General features: G+C 37.4%; 1 protein-coding gene across 1 annotated transcript; it reads left to right on the top strand.

Moving 5' to 3' along the window:
• The first annotated feature begins 12185 nt into the window (after positions 1 to 12185).
• LOC125751958 (protocadherin-20-like) lies at positions 12186 to 16045 on the top strand. Its single transcript, XM_049031427.1, has 2 exons — positions 12186 to 12320; positions 12874 to 16045. Exons 1-2 carry the CDS (start codon positions 12279 to 12281, stop codon positions 15469 to 15471), a joined length of 2640 nt encoding a protein of 879 aa, XP_048887384.1. The 5' UTR covers positions 12186 to 12278; the 3' UTR covers positions 15472 to 16045.
• The last annotated feature ends 2800 nt before the right edge of the window (positions 16046 to 18845 follow it).

The raw sequence follows: 18845 nt of genomic DNA, 5'->3' as shown, positions 1-18845 counted from the left end.
AGTAATGCAGAAACTGTAAAAACAATAATTGATCTGATTGCTTCCAGATTCGATTAGCATTACATTGACCTGGACCATGCAGTGTAAGACATGATATGCTCTAGATCAGGGGTCACCATTTTGAAACTGAGAACTACTTCACGGGTACTGAGCCATATAAAAGGCTACCAGTTTGAAACGCCCTCCTAAACTTATCTAAACTTCATGTATAATAAGCATGTTTTAAGTGTTTTTTTTAGATATTGTCATTTTCAAATCTATATAAATGCAAATGTGATTAAAGAAGAATAGCAACAGGATAAATTTTAGACGCTGCTCACTGGTGAGCTGTGCTATTTTTAGAACAGGTCTGCGGGCGATTCATGTGGTCCCTGGGGGCATACTGGTGCCCGAGGGCACCATGTTGGTGACCCCTGCTCTAGATTGAGCCTCTAATCCAGCACAAAGGAAGCTGTTCACTCTTTGTTAACTGGGGCTGCATTTAAAAACCACAACCCTGGATCGGTGATGCAATAATGTTAATTCATCTGTTAACAGATTGTGCATGCATTAACAAAACACTCAATAAAATCTGCAAATATTAAATAAAAACAAATTGAGGAAAACAAGGTACCAAGATGGCTATTTGTGCAAACAGGAATTAAAATGTCACATAATTTTCATTTCTGACTTTAAAACCTATATTTAAAATTCTATGTATTTAGATTGTACTAACTGCATCTAAATCATATGTTATGAAATGTATGTTGAAAAGAATTCAGATTTTTTTATAGAATGTGTCTTGGAAAAACTTTAAACATAAGCAAAAAGTGGTTTGGGGAAAAAATAGAGCTTAGAAATTTCCCTTGTAGTGTGTATTCCAATAATTGCTACCGTGTTTCTCTGAAAATAAGACAGGGTCTTATATCAATTTTTGCTCCAAAAGATGTGTTAGGGCTTATTTTCAGGGGATGTCTTATTTTCCCATGTACAACAAACTACAGTACATTTACCAGTATTCATGAACAAAAATCCACATTTATTCAAATACAGACATCATGTCATCTTCTAACCGTATCTTTCCATGTAAAACAATCTAACGGTACATTTATTCAAGAACAAAAATCTACTGTGTATACATTTATTCAAATATTAAATAAATAAATATTATTTCCTTTTTACATATAATCGCCTCTCATTCTAGTTACTGTACAATCCATGGGATAGTAATTAGATCTTATTTCTGGAGTAGGACTTACATTACGAAAATCCTGAAAAATCATGCTAGGGCTTATTTTTGGGGTAGGACTTATTTTTGGGGAAACACGGTATTTAATTATGAAATTAGATGATCTACTCTACAGTTTAATAGCTCCAGTTTGCTTGAGCCAACTCTCCAAAGGCAACATTTTGCTGTGCTGTCCTGTGTGGATTTCATAATTACCCAGTTTACCCTCTCTAATGGTATGTTTAAATTAGGGAGTCAGTAGGAGTGATCATGTTTAATGGGAACTTGAGATTTTGAAATCGCCTGGTACAGTTACAAGGCTCACTTGACAAAAATTTTCAGTTTGGCAAGGAAATTTCCGAACTGTCATTATTCAGTTGTAATGCTTGGACTGTCAGTTTTTATTGCATGCACAGGACTCACGGTCTGATGGTTATTGATTCAGGCTGAAAACTACAAACAAATGTTTTTACTTGTAATTTCCTGGAGAGAGGAATGTTAAACTAAGCCCAGATGTACAGAGATGGAATTCCACCATGATGGCTCATTTGTTTGAGTAATAGGCCCTACCTGAAGGGGGAAACAGGAAATAGAACAAGCATTCTACCCCACCTTTAATTACCTGATGCAAATAAAGACCTTTAAACTGTCGTATGACATTACAGCTCAACAAGAATGAAAGGACACCAGGACGAAAATCTCCCTTATTACTATCTGTATCTCTAAGCATATGCTAATATTTAAATAAATATGTGTGTGAAAAAATAGCTGAAGAAAATGGTATTGGAATGTCTTAGAATAAATGCGCAGAACTATATACAATATGTATATCTCTGTTAATATTTTTGAAATAATTCTTTCCAGAACCAACCTTTTAAATTCTATAAATGAAATCTTTTGACAGTGCCAACAAGTATGATCATTCAAGTCAGCAATGACAGCAATGAAACTGGATCAAAAAAGGTGAATGACCACTAAGCGTAACAGAACATAATGAATTAATTCTCAACCTTAGCTCTGAATTGACTGAGATGGCAAGAATTGCTATACCAATTTCTTTAAATAATTTAAATTACTCGTAGTATTAGTCATCCCTCTCAACAGGATTACGACAGAACGTTTTTAGATGCATGATCTGCAGTCAGTAAGAGCAAAATAAGCCTGCCTGGAAAGATGCTATGCGGAAGGCTGGCAGACTTCCTAGGTTAACACTAAAAGTACCGCAGTGCCACCTAGTGTTCATGATATCATGCACCAAATTGCAAATGTAAATCTTGCCCATCAAGTAAATACATTAAACAATCAATGAAATATACATTTCAAGGAATATAAACTGGTCATATAACTGAGTTGTTCATTCATAGTGGTTCACAGTTCACTGTTGACATTTAATATTGAAAGGGCAACACCTTTAGCCTGGTATGTTAATCAATTTGATAGCACAGGCTAATCAGGGTAATACAGTTGGCAAAACTATGCTTTCTGCTCCACATCCCACTAAGTGAGACAGATTACGGCCATTAATATGGCTTATTGCTTTTAGGACAGAATAGGTGGTGATTCAGGTTCAGTTCTAGAAGAGGGCGGGGGAAAAGAATCGAGTCTGTCCCAGGCAAAATGGAACAGGTGGTGCTGGCATCTGGACGGCAAAGGCTGAAGCAGTTTCCAGTGCCGCTTTTTCACTCCATGAGTAAATTAGCAAAGTGAGAAAATACGGAAGGTGTAAATGATGGTGACAATCATCGTGCAGCACCCACCGGGGACACATTTGTCTGGAGTTACTGCAAGAGCAGCCATTGTATCTATGCCTCTGAATTGACTGTAATGTATTTAAATACTATATTTGACACAAATGGAAGCCCTTCACTGACAGTCGAATGCATCTAAAGATTTATTGCAACGATTACTGGGAATATTTTTGACCGTAGTTGATCCATTAATGGTAATTAGAGGCTTAGTTTAAAAAAAGAAATAAAGGTGACCTATGCATTCATATAACATGAGAGAGCAGTGCCCTTCAACAAGGTTATTTTGAGTTCTTTTGTTCTTTTTTTATCTGGAGAACAAGTAGGGCCAGTCCTATCAATCTCAAGTCAAACCGAAACAGGATGTTTCACAGACAGCCACCCCTTCTTAATCTGTCTCCCTCTGCTCCGCTAGAGCTGTAATGTCACAAATAGGTAATAAAAACACTGGGGAGAGGACAGCCAGACTCCAAATCCAGGCACTGCCCATACAGCCTGTAATTCTCTCAAGGGCAAGCCAGAAACACATCAGCTTAGCGCCGGCAGAAATGAACGAAACATGTCAACCCGTGAATTACAACCATCATAAAGCCCCCAGATGAGCATTCTTCCATGCTTTGCTATGCCACTGGGGGGCAGAGAGCCAAAAAAGGAAAGGTGGGTTATCATGGAGGAAAGTTAATTGAATACAGGTCAAAAAAAAAAAAAAAATGGGTTCCCCCCTTGCATTTTAAGTTTTCAGTGCTACTTTAAATGCACAATGGGTAGTGACCTCAGGAAAATTGTATTTTTAATTAATTCACCTATACGAGACAATGATTCATTTTGTGCCTCTCAGAAAATAACCTATCACGCCCCTTGGATGTCGTTCACTTGCGGACATTTAAGCCACATGAAAGCCATATGGGTTATTGTGTTCATTCTAAGATATGTCTCCTCTGATGTTGAACTGTCGGTTTTCAGTAGCTTCATAAGATCTTTGGAGTGCATCAAAATGAAATTTCTAGAAAGTAACACTCATAACTGCAATTAATTGTCACATCAAGTGGAGCACAAACTTACCAATCTCACTGCTAAAAATAAATACAAAGCTATATAAGTGACCTTGGGATAATTAATACAAAACATAATTATCTCAAATTTGCATTAGGCACTGTTGGATGATCAAGGTTTTAGTCTGAGATAAGTACTTATTTCTGTGCCATTTTTGAAGAGGAACGTAGCCCCTGACCTTCACCCCTAGACCAATTTCTTATCTTTCATGCACTACACACACCTATGTCTGATGAATTATGGAGCATAGTGTGGCAGCTTCATCCACACTGATAGTATGCTACCTCGCCTGCTAGCTGATTCCACAGCACAGACAGGCTTCTGAAGAGCAATCAGGCTACATTTCTTTGCCTGTGCCCAGCATTCATTAAATGCAAAAACTGGTATTACAAAACTCAATATTAATTACGGTTCAGATGAGGATTATGTTCTGTGTTGCACTGAAGTATTTCATCTCACTAACGTGAACTGCATCTAAATGCATATATCCAGCACTATTTAAGGTCTATACCATGTTGACTTTTATTAGGACGTTCAATAAACATATGGACTGCAAAACTAAACAGATTACGATGCAGAAGCACTAATGTGTCATTTGTAGAACACAAAGGGAGAAGTAAAAACAAATAGCCAGTCTCTGGAATGGTCACTAAATATTATATCCAGTTCAAGTGACATACTTATTACTGTACAAAGATATCTGTAGCTAAATGGGCATCTGTAATGGATGCTGCTGATAGATTGATGTCTGAGGGTTTTCCTCTTTTGCATAACATAACAGCAGGAGTGGGAGTGTGTTTTACCCACAGCATATTGGCTATTGCCAGCAGTGAAGAAATGTTTATTATTCTTCTAAGAACCAAAGGGAGACATTGTGAGGGTCTTGTGGAACTGGAGAGAAAACACTTCTATTCATGTTTTTGAGGTTCAGGCAATTTTTGGGGAAACCGCTGCATGTCTTTCTGCTGTGTCTGTTTATATTTTGTTTACTTGTTTTCATATGTTGTCTTAATAATAGACATCATTTTTGCCAATTCATGTTATTTAAAATGTCAGGTGAGGCTTTATTGTGAAATGGGAATAAGACTTGGTGGCAATTTTGCATCTAACGTAGACCACCCTTTGTTCTAAGTTTTATGAAACTTGCTCTGCTGGATATTGTAACCCTCACATTTTGGCAGAATGTGGGCCCCCTTTACAGTGTTAACCCCCCCTGAAATTGCCATGGTATTCATGCCCCTCCAACAACCCTGTTTTTCCTACTTCCTATTTATAGAATTAACTCACGATAAAGCTAAATCTTTCAAGCAGATAGTGGTGCTTGCTTATTGTGAAGTACCTTTCCTGTATCACACCATTCCTGTCAGTTTATTTTTAAGATATCTTGTCTGCTTTGTGGTTTGCATTCACAGCTTCCATGCTCACCACCGTTTATAATGTTTAGGACCAGAAAAGAGATTAAATCTTCAAAGATCAAGTGAAAACATTTAAACATGGCCATACATTATCACCCACAAATTGGAAAGACATTTCTTGGTTTAACCTTTTGCGTAGCAAATGTCTTCCTAAGATGCCACATTACAATCCAATCTTTCCAGTGCTGCAGACATTCTGCAGTGAACGGTTTAAGAATTCCCTGGTATGATGAGTAAACTTTCCACGTGTCCTGACCTTCCTCTCAGCTCTTCTCAAAATACATCTACACAGCTTGGTTTCCCTCCTGGTTCCTCAAAGTCTGCAGGACCGTGACTTCAGACGGAAACGAACCTAAATGAATTTCCTGCTTGTTATTACCATCCGAGCTGATATTAGTAACATTGCCCCACTGGTGGCTTTTCTAATTATCTCCTGCAAAGTGACACGTCCTACAAGACTCTCCTGGATTAAAGAACCAACCTTTGATCCGCATTTTAATTTCCCAAGGAACAGGAAACTTTTACTATTTTTATTAAATGGGGAAATTACTTAGATGCGGTGGTAATTAGCTATTTAAAAGGTATGTGTGGCAGAGGAGAGGAAGGAGTAACTGGTCACATACGGTGACAAAAAAAAAAACAAACAAGAAAACAGACAAACATAATTAAAATTCCGTTTATATGTGACATGCATACATTTTTATTTAATCTTTGTATGTGTATGTTCGTGGAAGCATATTTGAAAATGCACAAAGACAAAATCAAGACATGTAATGGGCAAAACAAGAGATTACTGTCGACTGTGGTGGAGAGTCAGGGGCACTGAAATGCACTTGGCAGGAATCATGGACTCTCAGCACCACTACACTAGATTTGAAGGCACGACGGCTTCTCCACTTCCTGAGGCGACAGAAGAATGCAAGGCTTCCACTCCCCACCCTCAACACATTCTGCATGGGCCTTGTTCTGAGCAGATGTATTACTGTGTGGTTTGGGAATTGCAAAGTCCAATATTGCAAGTCCCTGCAGTGAATAGTTAATACAGCAGAAAAAATCAACCGGACTGCTCTCGCCTATAAGGACAGTTTCCCCAAACAATGCACCCACAAAGACCCCTCCCAACATTCCTATGGACTCTTTTCTCTGCTGCCATTTGGCCAGAATAGGCTATCTGCTGCCCACCTAAATATCGTTGAAAATACCTCCCCTCCCCCCAACCGACTGACACAAGACATTTTAACTTATTATTATTTGTCTATTTATTCAATATCACAATTTTTATCTTATTGTTTACATACACATTGCATTATGTACCTAAACCTTTATGTCTGCCCCCAGGTATCGCACTGCAATGTGTTTTGTACTTTACATACTATGAAAACCCTCCCCTTGTCACGTGCTGTCTATGTCTTGCACCACGGTCACAGCGAAACATTATTTTGTGCAACTCTATCCTTGTATGTAGCTGGTATGACAATAAAGCCCTCTTAACTTGACAAGTATAAAGAATTGCAATGTGTAATGGTTAACCAAGGGTCGGTGGGTGTGTATGATGCTGAATTATATAAAAGCTTTATCTTGAATTTTTGACTGTGGTCTTAAGTAAAAATTGATATATTTTTTTTGTAAAAAACTGATGTTAATTTAACTAAAAGGGTAAAACATTGTATACTAATTAGTATATATTTTAAAAAATTAAAATCCTATGCTGAGTTTCCAAAAATTACATTAGGAATCAATTATGGACAAAAAGAGCTTTCATCAGAACTGGACTGTCTCACTGTAATAACATAAACAATAAAAAAGAAAAAAGTTCATTCTCATGGGTTTAGAGTATGATCTTTCCCTCAACAGAATAACAAACTCAGAAGAATTATCAATGTACCCAAACAACATGCTCTTGGATTATACAGGCACAAGCCCCTGGCAGACATGCAGGAAATGTATATGTATAAATTATCTTTTTAGTCCAGTAGGTGGCAATGTTTTGACTGAGCTGCAAGGAGCCAGGTAGCAGTTGTGTAACAGTGTTTCAGAAGGCTCAATTAAGATACATGAAACCAACAACATTTTCTTCAAAAACTTAACTTAAAATCGTTACATACCTACACAACATGTTTGTTGGAGCAGAGGTATGTTTGTAAACATTAAATATGTTAGCAACCCGCAAAAGCAAAACAATTCCTGCTGTAGTGGAAATGTAGCTGTGTGACTCATTAAATAGATAATGGTCTAATCAGGTTACCATCTGAACTGGTGAAGCACTACTGGCTTAAATCATAGGAGAAAAAAATCATTTGGTCTTCAAATGACCCAATGTACTTCACCGAAATTTGTAGTGTATGTTGACCTCTAGAAATTAATAAATTTACTGAATGAATACATTTCAATGTAAAGAGAGCATAATAATAACAAAAAAATATTTCTGCCTTTGATGCTGGATTATTGTAACAGAACAACACAATTCTGTTTAGTTTTATTATTTTGCTATATATTTAGAGAAGCAAAATGATGTAGCTGATTAGCGGAATACTTTATTGATATATGGTCCAAGAACATGCTGAAGGCCATCCATGAAATTGCTCTGCCAAGTAGCTGGTAAATGAGGCACATGCTCCCAGATTGACAGAGCCCCTATCCACGGACAAGGTGTTCACCCTCAGCGACAACTCTGCCTGTCCGAATGATATATGAGTGGGACAAAGGCCTGCCCATCCGGAGAATTATTTAAAGGAAGCATCAGAATTGATTCTTTGCGCTGCAGGAATCCGTTTAATTGTTGATTTGAAATGAACAAATGTAGGACAAATGATTTGAGCAATTTCAGAAAATCTGATAATGGAAAGGGAGCTTCTAATGATGAGAGAAATAAGGTCTTATAACGTGCTGTCTATTGCTGACAGACATAAGTCACTTCCTAAAGGCTACTTTACTGGCTACCAGGCAGTGATTGAGAGTAAATGGTAATTCTAATAGGTGAGGGTTTATGAAGCATGACTTCTCTCATCATGTAAGAAATACTAGTAACAGACATGACAAATTTATCCGCAGATTATTTTGATTGGATGGCAAGATAATTACAGATGAAAGTGGTATATCTTCAGTGAAAACCTTCTACCATGAAAGAAGTAGGCCTACTGAACTATGGATGCATATTGCCTGGGCACATTTTATTTTATCATGGTGGCAGCAATGAACTGCCCTATTACTGTACAGAACAGAGAGACAAACAAAAAACAATGTTTGTAATTTTTCAATTACAAGTCTACATAATTATCATTCATTTCTCTCTCGGCTCAGAGAGAATGCCGCTAATACTGCTACTTATATAATGCTATTTTTGGTTGGTTTTGAAATAGAAGGGTGACCCTTAACATCATAATATCGTTGAAATGTTTGTGTACCGTGGGCCTGCAACTTGAAGGGCCTTGAAGGGTTGGAAGCCTACCTGGGTTTGCTGCCTTGCTGTATGCCTGTGGGGTAAGTTGACTAAGAGGTGAGGTGTAGCTGATCGCAGGAGGCATATGTCATATGGCAGGAAAGGTCCCCTGTCTAATCAGCTGTTTTCACTCAGAATTTCAGAATTATCTACATAGTCTGTGTTCCCCAAACTGAACTCATCAATGTGTTTACGTAGCTTTGGGCTTAAAAAAATTTATTAGATCTTCTGAATTCTTTTAAACTAAATTACATAAATCTGTTGCTTTTTGAAATGTACACTGTTAGTTAAAATTAAGGTTTTTGTTGTCAGCAGAGGGCAGTATATCCTTAAAATGTACAAGTACATATAATCAGAGGGCCAACAGAGTAATGTTTAAGCTTGCAAACTGACTTACCGTTGTTTCCAATGGATTTATCACACTAGTAACTATTTCATATTGCACCATATTACACATACACACATAATCATTTTCTGTGGCCAATGCATAGGTACCTCTTTAAAATAATAATAATACATTTAAAAATAGAATAATAGCAATAATATCAGTTTAGCATGGAGATCTCAATCTCCCAATCTCAAGGTCAATCTGCATCCCAGTGTTTTCTCACACACCTGCATATAATCTGCAGGTGATGGCTGATATACAGATTGTACACATGTGCATTTCAAAAGAAATGGCTGGTACGCATATTTGTGTATACTGCACCATGTACCTTAAAGCAGGTAACATATCAGATATCCAGAAAAGCTGCAGATGTATATCACAACGGAAAACTGCCTTTCTAAAATTATAACTGAATTATTATACCACCAGGGCTGGAGTTTGAATGTGTTAATCATGTGTCAACTTTTATGTGTATTGAAAATGTCAGTCTAAAGCCATTTCTTGTGTTCTTTAAAATTTAAAATTTAATAGAAATAACTGCACCTCCACACATTCGTTTGGTACATTTTTGCTGTTATACTTCATATGATTGAAAAGCATATGTGTCATCTTAAAGAGAATTTGGAATTCAGTAACAGGAGATAATCTATGCGCACAATACAATTTTTGTTTTTTATCTAGTTTGCTACATAGTTATAAAAGTGTGAATTCAGTCATAGAAGACAACATAATTGAAGCAAATGGAAAAAATATTTTTACTTATATGTAAGTCATGCTGATATGTGTTTCCTAGTTATTCTTCAGAAGTTCTTAAAACACTGTGACTTTTTCTTGGCTATTTATTATTATACATATAATACTTAGTGATACATAGTTACATCTAATACATGTTGCTGACACTTCTATAAGAAAACATGTATGGTACACATGTATCTACATTGGTAATGCAGACATTAGTAATTGTTCATTTGCGGTCATGTTCTCATATCAGAAGATTATTCTATGGGTTTATTACGTGGATGATGGAGGGAAAGTGCAAACTGACATTTGTCATTTGTGTATAATTTACAGCAATAAAGAGAAATACATAGAGAAAGTACAGCTGCTGACATTTGTGGTTAATACAAGGAATACAAGATATCGCCTTTGTCCTTATTTGATAGAATAGTCAACTCAATTTATGTTAAGTGACCCAAGTATGGAGAAAATTTGGGTTAGTGGCTCCTGTTTTGCAAAAGCATCAAGTCACTACCCAGCATCTACAGTACATGGCTTGCACAATTGTCCATTAAATCTCATCAACTCTAAACAAATCACAATTTAGCTTAGCAGGACTTTAATTAAATCTTCGCTATAAGGTTATTGCGGCATCTGGACTGAAATATGTAGAAAGATTATTCCTGCTGTGATAGCAAAGACAGCCATTGCACTTATCATCTAACTCAGGCAGAATTAAGTGAAAAATTACCAGGAACATTTGAACTTCCAGTTCTGCTTAGAAATATTGTTATGAGTCAGTGGACTCCTAGGAAGCCTACTTATCAGTAAGCCAGCATAAAGGGTACATGCAAGCATTCATTTCAATCACCCAATCATCAGGATAAAATCAGCCCCCAAATGCAACTCAAGTGAACCGGCCGAGATTATGCAAACCACCTAAAACACTTGGGGCGGATGGCTGCAGCAGTAGATCCTGTACCAGCACACTGACATTTACATCACTGTCTATATTTGCAGCGTATCAAAAACTTTATAGTCATTTTGATATCTCGAACTATAGCACATTTCACTTTTTTGGACATATCTGGAAAGTCATTATTCATCGCGGGGGGAACTGAGCCTATCCTGGAAGCAATGGGCATGAGGCAGGGAACAAGCCAGGATGGGGGGCTAGCCCATCGCAGGGCACACTCACACACCATTCACTTACACATTCCTATGGGCAATTTAGCAAGTCCAATTAGCCTCAGCATGTTTTTGGACTGTGGGGGGAAACCAGAGTACCCGGAGGAAACCCCACGATGACATGGGGAGAACATGCAAACTCCACACACATGTAACCCAGGCGGAGACTCGAACCTGGGACCCAGAGGTGTGGAAAGTCATTATCAAAACATGTTATTCTTTACAGCCAAAACATACTTATACTGGAGAATAACTGAGCACATTCCTTCATGAAAGGTAAATACTACATATTATTCTTTCATTCATTATGAGTCCTGGGTGTGCTCCAAAGGAATTAAAAAAATGTATTATTGACAAAAAAAGTTTTCATTTTGAGCCTTTTCGAGCGAAAATACAGAAATCCATCAGTGAACAAACAGGTTTTGTGGAACATCAGCCATAATTTAGTTAGTAATACATTTTAAAGTTGTTAAGGTACAGTCCAGGTCAGAATTATTGGCACCCCTCAATTTTGTATAATCAGAATATTCAATAAAAATATCCAAAGTTATTCAGCAAAAACATCAATAACATGAATCTTTCATATAGTGAAAAAAAATTTACATAAAATGTACATTTGACACAATTATTGCCACCCTTCATTAATATTTGGTTACAGAGCCTTTGGCAAAAATGACATCTTCTAAAAGTTGCTTGTAACAGTTTGTAAGCTGTAAAATGCCTTGTAATCTTCTAATTTCTTTGTTCTTTGGATACAAGTATATGTTATGATGTTATGGTATACTTACATGCTCTTTATGAATGTTCTGTGAATGCATTGCAATGGTGTTATGAAGTTATCAATGTTTTATGAATGCATAATAAATGATCAGTTAATGTAAAGCATTACAGATTACATTTGTAATACTATACCTATACATCTCGAGCAACACAGAGTAAAAGCCTACACAAAAGCAACTGGCTGGTGCACCTAGTAATTTGCATATAAGAGGAGTGTCTCAGAGAAACTGAATGGCTCACTTTTCCAGTTTTCGTATGGAAGCAGTTCAGAAGAGTCTGTTTCTCTCAGAGGGAAAATGTATGAAGAGTAGGTGTTTTCAGTGTGGCTTGGCAAATGTAAGGAATTATGTCTAATAAGAGACATCTAAGCCTCTGGCCAAAGTTCTGGGTAAGTCATACAATTACTTCCATTAACAGCAAAATCAACAGTATATTATATCTGATATCTCATTTATTTTAGTATATTGCAATGGATGTTTATACATGCATGTAGCTGTGTATATTATATATATATGTATATGTGTGTGTGTGTGTGTGTGTTTGTGTATGTGTGTGTGTGTGAGTATGTGATTTTGCATAGATCACATTTGAGGACCAAATTGTCCCCAAAGTGTAGTAAAACCTGAAATTTCCCTACTTTTGGGGACATCTTTTGAAGTCCGCATTTGGATAACCTCAGTTTTATAAAAATCTGTGAATGCAATCAAAAAAGTAAAAATGCCAAAAGTATTTGGGTTGGTTATTTATGGTTAAGGTTAGGGATGGATAGAGGTTAAGGGAGTCATGATTGGGATTAGGGATTTCCCATAGAAATGGATGGTTCCCATTTAGATAGGTACACCAACTTGTGTGTGTGTGTCTATGCCAATATTACTCATATCTACTATGTGATATGTATGTTTACGTATATTTTTTAAATATGGCATTATTATCCATTCCAGGGTTTGTGCATTCTTCTGCTTTTTATTAGCCCTGTCTCCTGCTTTTCAAATTTCAGCCAAGCAAAACAACTCATCTATAAAATAAAAGAAGGCTTACCCACAGGAACACTCATTGGGTCCATTGGTGTTGACCTGAAACTGGATTTTGCTGTTGACCCCCCTCTGTTATTCAATCTGGCATTAAACATGATTGGTGAAAACTACATAAGCTTAAATAACATAACAGGGGAACTGTACACTTCCCACAGAGAAATCGACAGGGAAAGTCTTTGTCTTCAACTCTCAGACCGGCAAGACTGCTTCTTGGCCTTGGATGTGTTCATCCTTCCTCAGCAATACTTCCAGCTGGTCAAAATCAAAATTCTTGTGGAGGACATAAATGATAACAAACCCACTTTCCTAATAGAGGAGATCCACTTATTTGTTCCAGAGAATGCACAGGTAAACTCCAGATTTGCGGTGGAGCAATCTGCAGTTGACCCTGATAGTGACATTAATGGAATACAGACATACTGGCTCGCAAACGATTATGGAATTTTCACTCTGGATGTGGAAGAGAACGATGGAGGTGAGATGACCCCGTTTTTGATTGTGACAGGATCCCTTGACAGAGAAGCTATGAGCGTGTACACAACGAGCATTATTGCTGAGGATGGGGGATCTCCACCCCTGTCAGGTACTGCCACTCTAAAAATCTTCATTACAGATGTTAATGACAACTGCCCAAAGTTTACTGAATCACAGATCAACATCACGATGTATGCAAACTTCTCAATAGGCACCCATATAGCTAGTCTTCATGCCTATGATCCTGACCTGGGTGAAAATGGCAAGGTAACTTATCTGTACAGTGACAGAGTGCCCAGAAGTTTAAGGGCTATATTTAACCTGGACAAAGTCACAGGGGTTATTAAACTAGCCAGCAAACTAGACATAAACACCAGCAAACATCACATGCTTTCAGTTCTCGCAGTCGGACCAGGCTGCATACCAGCGGTAGCCAAGGTGTCTCTGCATGTCATCAGCCTAGTCCCTGCTCCACCAGTTGTGATACCACGATATATTGCTGCTGAAAAAGATGGAATCGTGTCCTTGAAGGAATCTGAACCACCTCCCTCTCCAATTGCATTTTTCACCATTAAAAATACTGAGCAGCAAGAAGTGGACTGTCGCTTAGAGGGTGATGGCCCTTTCAGACTGTCCACTTATAACCATTTAAAAAACGAATATATTCTGGAAATCACAGATTCACTAGACTATGAAGAAATTCAGGAATATAAGTTGACTGTGGTAAGTAATAATTCTCTTGGTGTGGTCATTAGAACATTTATCAAAGTACAGGTGCTGGACGAAAATGACAACACTCCAGTTTTTGAGAAGTCCAATGTTGATTTATTCATCGAGGAAAACAACTCTCCAAATGCATTCCTCACCAAATTGCATGCCAGTGACAAAGACAGTGGAGGCAGAGGAGAGGTACTTTATCTGCTGGAGCCTGATGTTCCTTCAGTTTTCACTTTGGACAGAGTGACTGGGGTTCTTCTGGCATCCATGTCACTGGACAGGGAGGAGAAGGAAAAGTACAGCTTTAAGGTGAGGGCTATGGACTGTGGTTCCCCACGTAGAGAGACCTTTGCCACTGTGACAGTAACGGTATTGGACAAAAATGACAACAGCCCACGCTTTATCAACAAAGACTTCACTTTCTTTATTCCTGAGAACTTTCCAGACCTTGGGGAAATAGGAGTCCTCTCTGTGAGCGACGCTGATTCAGGAAGAAATGGGTTTGTGGCCCTATCAATTGTTAATGGCAGTGACATTTTTGTCATCGACACTGGGAAAGGGGTCCTAAGGGCCAGAACTCCTCTCGATAGAGAACAGCAGGGCACCTACTACCTGTGGGTTGAGGCCACAGATGGGGGAGAGCCCTCCCTCTCAAGTGTCACAATAGTCACCATTTTACTTCTAGACGTCAACGACAATGCACCTGTAGTTCTTTTCCCACAGTCCAATCAGTCCTACCTGTTAGTGCAGCCCACTACTCTCCCAGGGACATCGATAACAGAGGTATACGCTGTGGACAAAGACAGCGGCATGAATGCAGTGATAGTTTACAGTATCATTAAAAGAAAGGGAGGTGAACCGGGGTCATTTGATATTGATCCCAACACAGGGAACATTACCCTAAAGAAAACTCTGAATTACAGAGGCCTGTACAGTCTGCTGGTTAAAGTCAGCGATCACGGTCAACCGGATCCTCTCTCTTCCATGGTGATGGTCAATCTCTTTGTCAACGAAACAGTCGCCAATGACAGCTATGTGCACAGTCTGCTGACAAAAGATGCGGAAATGGAAATGGAGCATATTTTAGCAAAGCTCGTGGAAGCACCTATTAGAAATGAGGGCTTTCCCTGCCGGCCTGTCTTGATTGCTGCTGCTGCAGCATGCCTAGGGCTGCTGATGATTGTGATTTCTTTGGCTGTATGGATTTGCAGTAAAAAACAGGGAAAAAAGCAAATGCAAGTTAAGAGACTGGAGGTGGAAATCCCATTGAAAATGAACAGTGACAGGAACCAAATGGATACCTCAGAGATATAGCCACAGCTTGCTTCCAGTATTAGCCAGATTTTGTCAATTGTACAAAAGTTTTAAGAATTTATTTAATAATAATATTAAAAATAATATTAATATAATTCAATGTTTACATTTCAAATATTTTAAGGTACCTGAAAGAAATCTGAAAGGTCACAAATGTGTATGTAATTGGCTGCAACAAATGGAAATCAATGTATATTAATGGCTTAATGTTTTCCTATTTCACTTTCATAAAATGACATACATACCTTGACACTAAATAGGATAAGCGTTTGGGGGATGGGTGGATTGATATCACATCTACAAGAAATGCCCAGGCATTATTAAGTATTTAACACTGCATAATAAGTGCGTATTCTAACTACTGTTACACTATTATAAGGCATTTTTAATTCCCTCTCATTTCCATAATTGTCGAAAAAGTTTAATTTTCTTTTTTTATTATTATTATAATTGGGTAAATCCTCTTAGAACTGTTTTCAGTTTCAAAAAGTCTAAAGGTCGATTTAAACCTTGGTATTTTTTAATATTGTGCAACCCTAAAAACCTAAATATTAAAAATTATATGTTTTCATAATAGTTTTTCTTCATTTGGCTAGAAATCGAAACTACCATAACACCCACTACAGAAATTTGAATTACTACACAATAATACATAATAATAATTGAAATATGCAATTGATTAGTACCCAAGAGTAATACAATGCAGAATTTCATTTGTATTTGTGCAATTTTTAGTCAGACAGAAAAGCAGTACGCAAACTACAACGCGATATGGTCTTGGCCAGGAGAAACACTCCTTGAACACAAAAACATCTATAAAGGTGAACGATAGCTTTGTCCGATTCGTGAACAAATTGTTCATATGGACCAGTTCTTTTCTTTGGAAATGGTTTTGAGAAATTCACTGAAAAGAACCGATTCACAAGAACAAATTGGTCACGACTCGGACGTAGCTACCGCTCATTTTGATAGCTGTTTTTGTGACTCTCTCCTGCTGAATTTCGTGCAAATACAAATGCAATTCTGATTCTGTGTTGTTTTGGTACTAATATATCAATTGCGTTAGCAGGACTGACATAAGCGGATTAAACGAATGCGAGGTTTTTCAGAAACACATTAGTCGTGTCTTAGTGGGACTGACTACACAGAAAATGCGTGCAGAAACATGCCTTCATATGTATTGCATATTTGTGATTTCTGCCTGGAAGGTGCAATAAAACCAGTACAATGTTTCAGTAATCACAGCATAGAGAGACATCAAAATTTTCAAAGAGACTTTTTCCAAGAATTTAGCTAAATTTCACTGATTTATAAACATGACAATATGACAGGAGATTGGGCTGCTAGTGCTTAACACTGTCAAATGAAGAGCAACAATCCAAGAAGACAGATGATGTGCTTTTCGTGATATCCAATCTCTAGGTGGAAAAACATCTTTTCTGCATCGCAGTTAAATACTTACAGTATTTCTCAGTGAACATTTTACCCAGTCCAACTCCTTTGCCTATAAACGTGAAGCTCTGTCACTATACTCTGACTGCCAGAAACAATTGATACATTATAACAATGCCCTTCAATTAAATGACAATGTCTGAAGACCATGAGAAAACCTAAGAAAATAACATTTTGAGAGAAAGTGATGTCTAACCATTTTATTTCACTCAGGAAAACTTTAATGTTCACAGAACTGTCTGTATTTGCGGATTACACTCCTCCACAAAGAATATAACACTCACAGATGATCCAATACAAGTATATACACAAAGTGGGTAGACTTGTACTGTCTGGAAAGTGGTGTATCTGAAATTACATTAAATTATTAATTATGTAGACAGCTAGTAATTACTATCAGTCATGGAGTGATCACATTTCAAGATTGGCTTTATAGTTCTCGCTGCTTTGAATTTAAACAAATGCAAGAATACTTAGGGGACACAGGGACATCTTAGGTTACGCGGATCTGAAAATGTGATTAGCGCCGTCCATCGGTTATGATCTACGCACACCTTCATCTCGTTCTCGTGTCGCCCATGTCAATAATGCATTTTGATGTTCTCAGGAAAAAAGTCTTTGAACAAATATGGTGGGGGAACAAGATAGTACAGCTTTCATTCATAGTATACTTATGTTACTGTTTTCATTTTTTGTCCTTTAAGAAACTTGAAAAAAGATACATTTGTCCTTTAACTTATTACCGAATGCTAATCAAAACTGTTATTCCCAGTTATACATATAGTATTAAAGAGAACATTTACTACAGACAAATGGTTCTGCTTAATTAATATATAAGGAACATTTAGCGCACTAAAACACCGGCACTCCAGGGACAGAGAGAAAATCATAGGTTTGAATTCCAGAAAAGCCTTTCTATAAACACAATGATGCGATACAAGGTTGAAAGATAAATAGTGTGGTTAGAGATGGGAGCGGAGACAAGTTTAACAAAAGCAACAAAGCGAAATGAAAACAAAAGATAAACACATTTGTAAATAAGTCAAATACGCACAAAAGGACATAAACGAGGCATTCGGTCATAAAAAGGGGTATACAGTAAGTGCTTTCAGAGGCAATAGCGCCGATGACTGAGTGGGCTTCACACCTGACTTCACTAGGCCCCACTCCAGGATGGCCACATTCCCTCCTTCATGCTCACCTCTAAGTCTTTACTCACCATCTGCAGGTATGTAGCGTGTCAGCTTTGTGTTTTGGCTGCTGTAAAACATCCTACAAGTTGCAACCTGTTCACTTGGAGAACCGGATGACCAAGTCGGATCACAATTTGCAGAGACATATAAAACAGATAGAAAAAACATACAGGTAACACTTTACTTAAGGCCATAGTATTAGTAATTTATTGACACATAATAAGTGTATTCATAAAGCATTATAAACATGGTTATGAATATGCATCAAAGAGTATAACATATAACACATAGACCCATATGTACTATGCATCATAAATGCTTTATCAAGCTCATATGTATAATGCACTATAGATACCTTCATAATGCATTATAATGCTTGGTATAAGCATTAAGTATACTTTGTACTGCATTATGCAGGTATCTATTGAGCATTATATATGAGTTTCATAAGGCATACATAATGCATTATAAGCATGGCTATAATGTGTTATGTGCATATAAATATTTATCGCCATGTTTATAAAGCTTTATGAATTCATTATAATTCAAAACATGGCCTTAAGTGAAGTGTTCAGAGCAGCATCTATCCATTATACCCATGCATTGAAATAAAGAAATAAAGTATATTGGGATAGTGACAGGTTCAATAAAACCAATGAGGATAAATGAAAATGAAAGACAGCTGTCTCGGTGTCAGTCAGGTGAAACTCATGAACCTCATCATGGCGT

The sequence above is a fragment of the Brienomyrus brachyistius genome, chromosome 1, assembly GCF_023856365.1.
Source record: "Brienomyrus brachyistius isolate T26 chromosome 1, BBRACH_0.4, whole genome shotgun sequence".
NCBI lineage: Eukaryota > Metazoa > Chordata > Actinopteri > Osteoglossiformes > Mormyridae > Brienomyrus > Brienomyrus brachyistius.
This window is presented reverse-complemented; position numbering and strand designations above follow the sequence as displayed.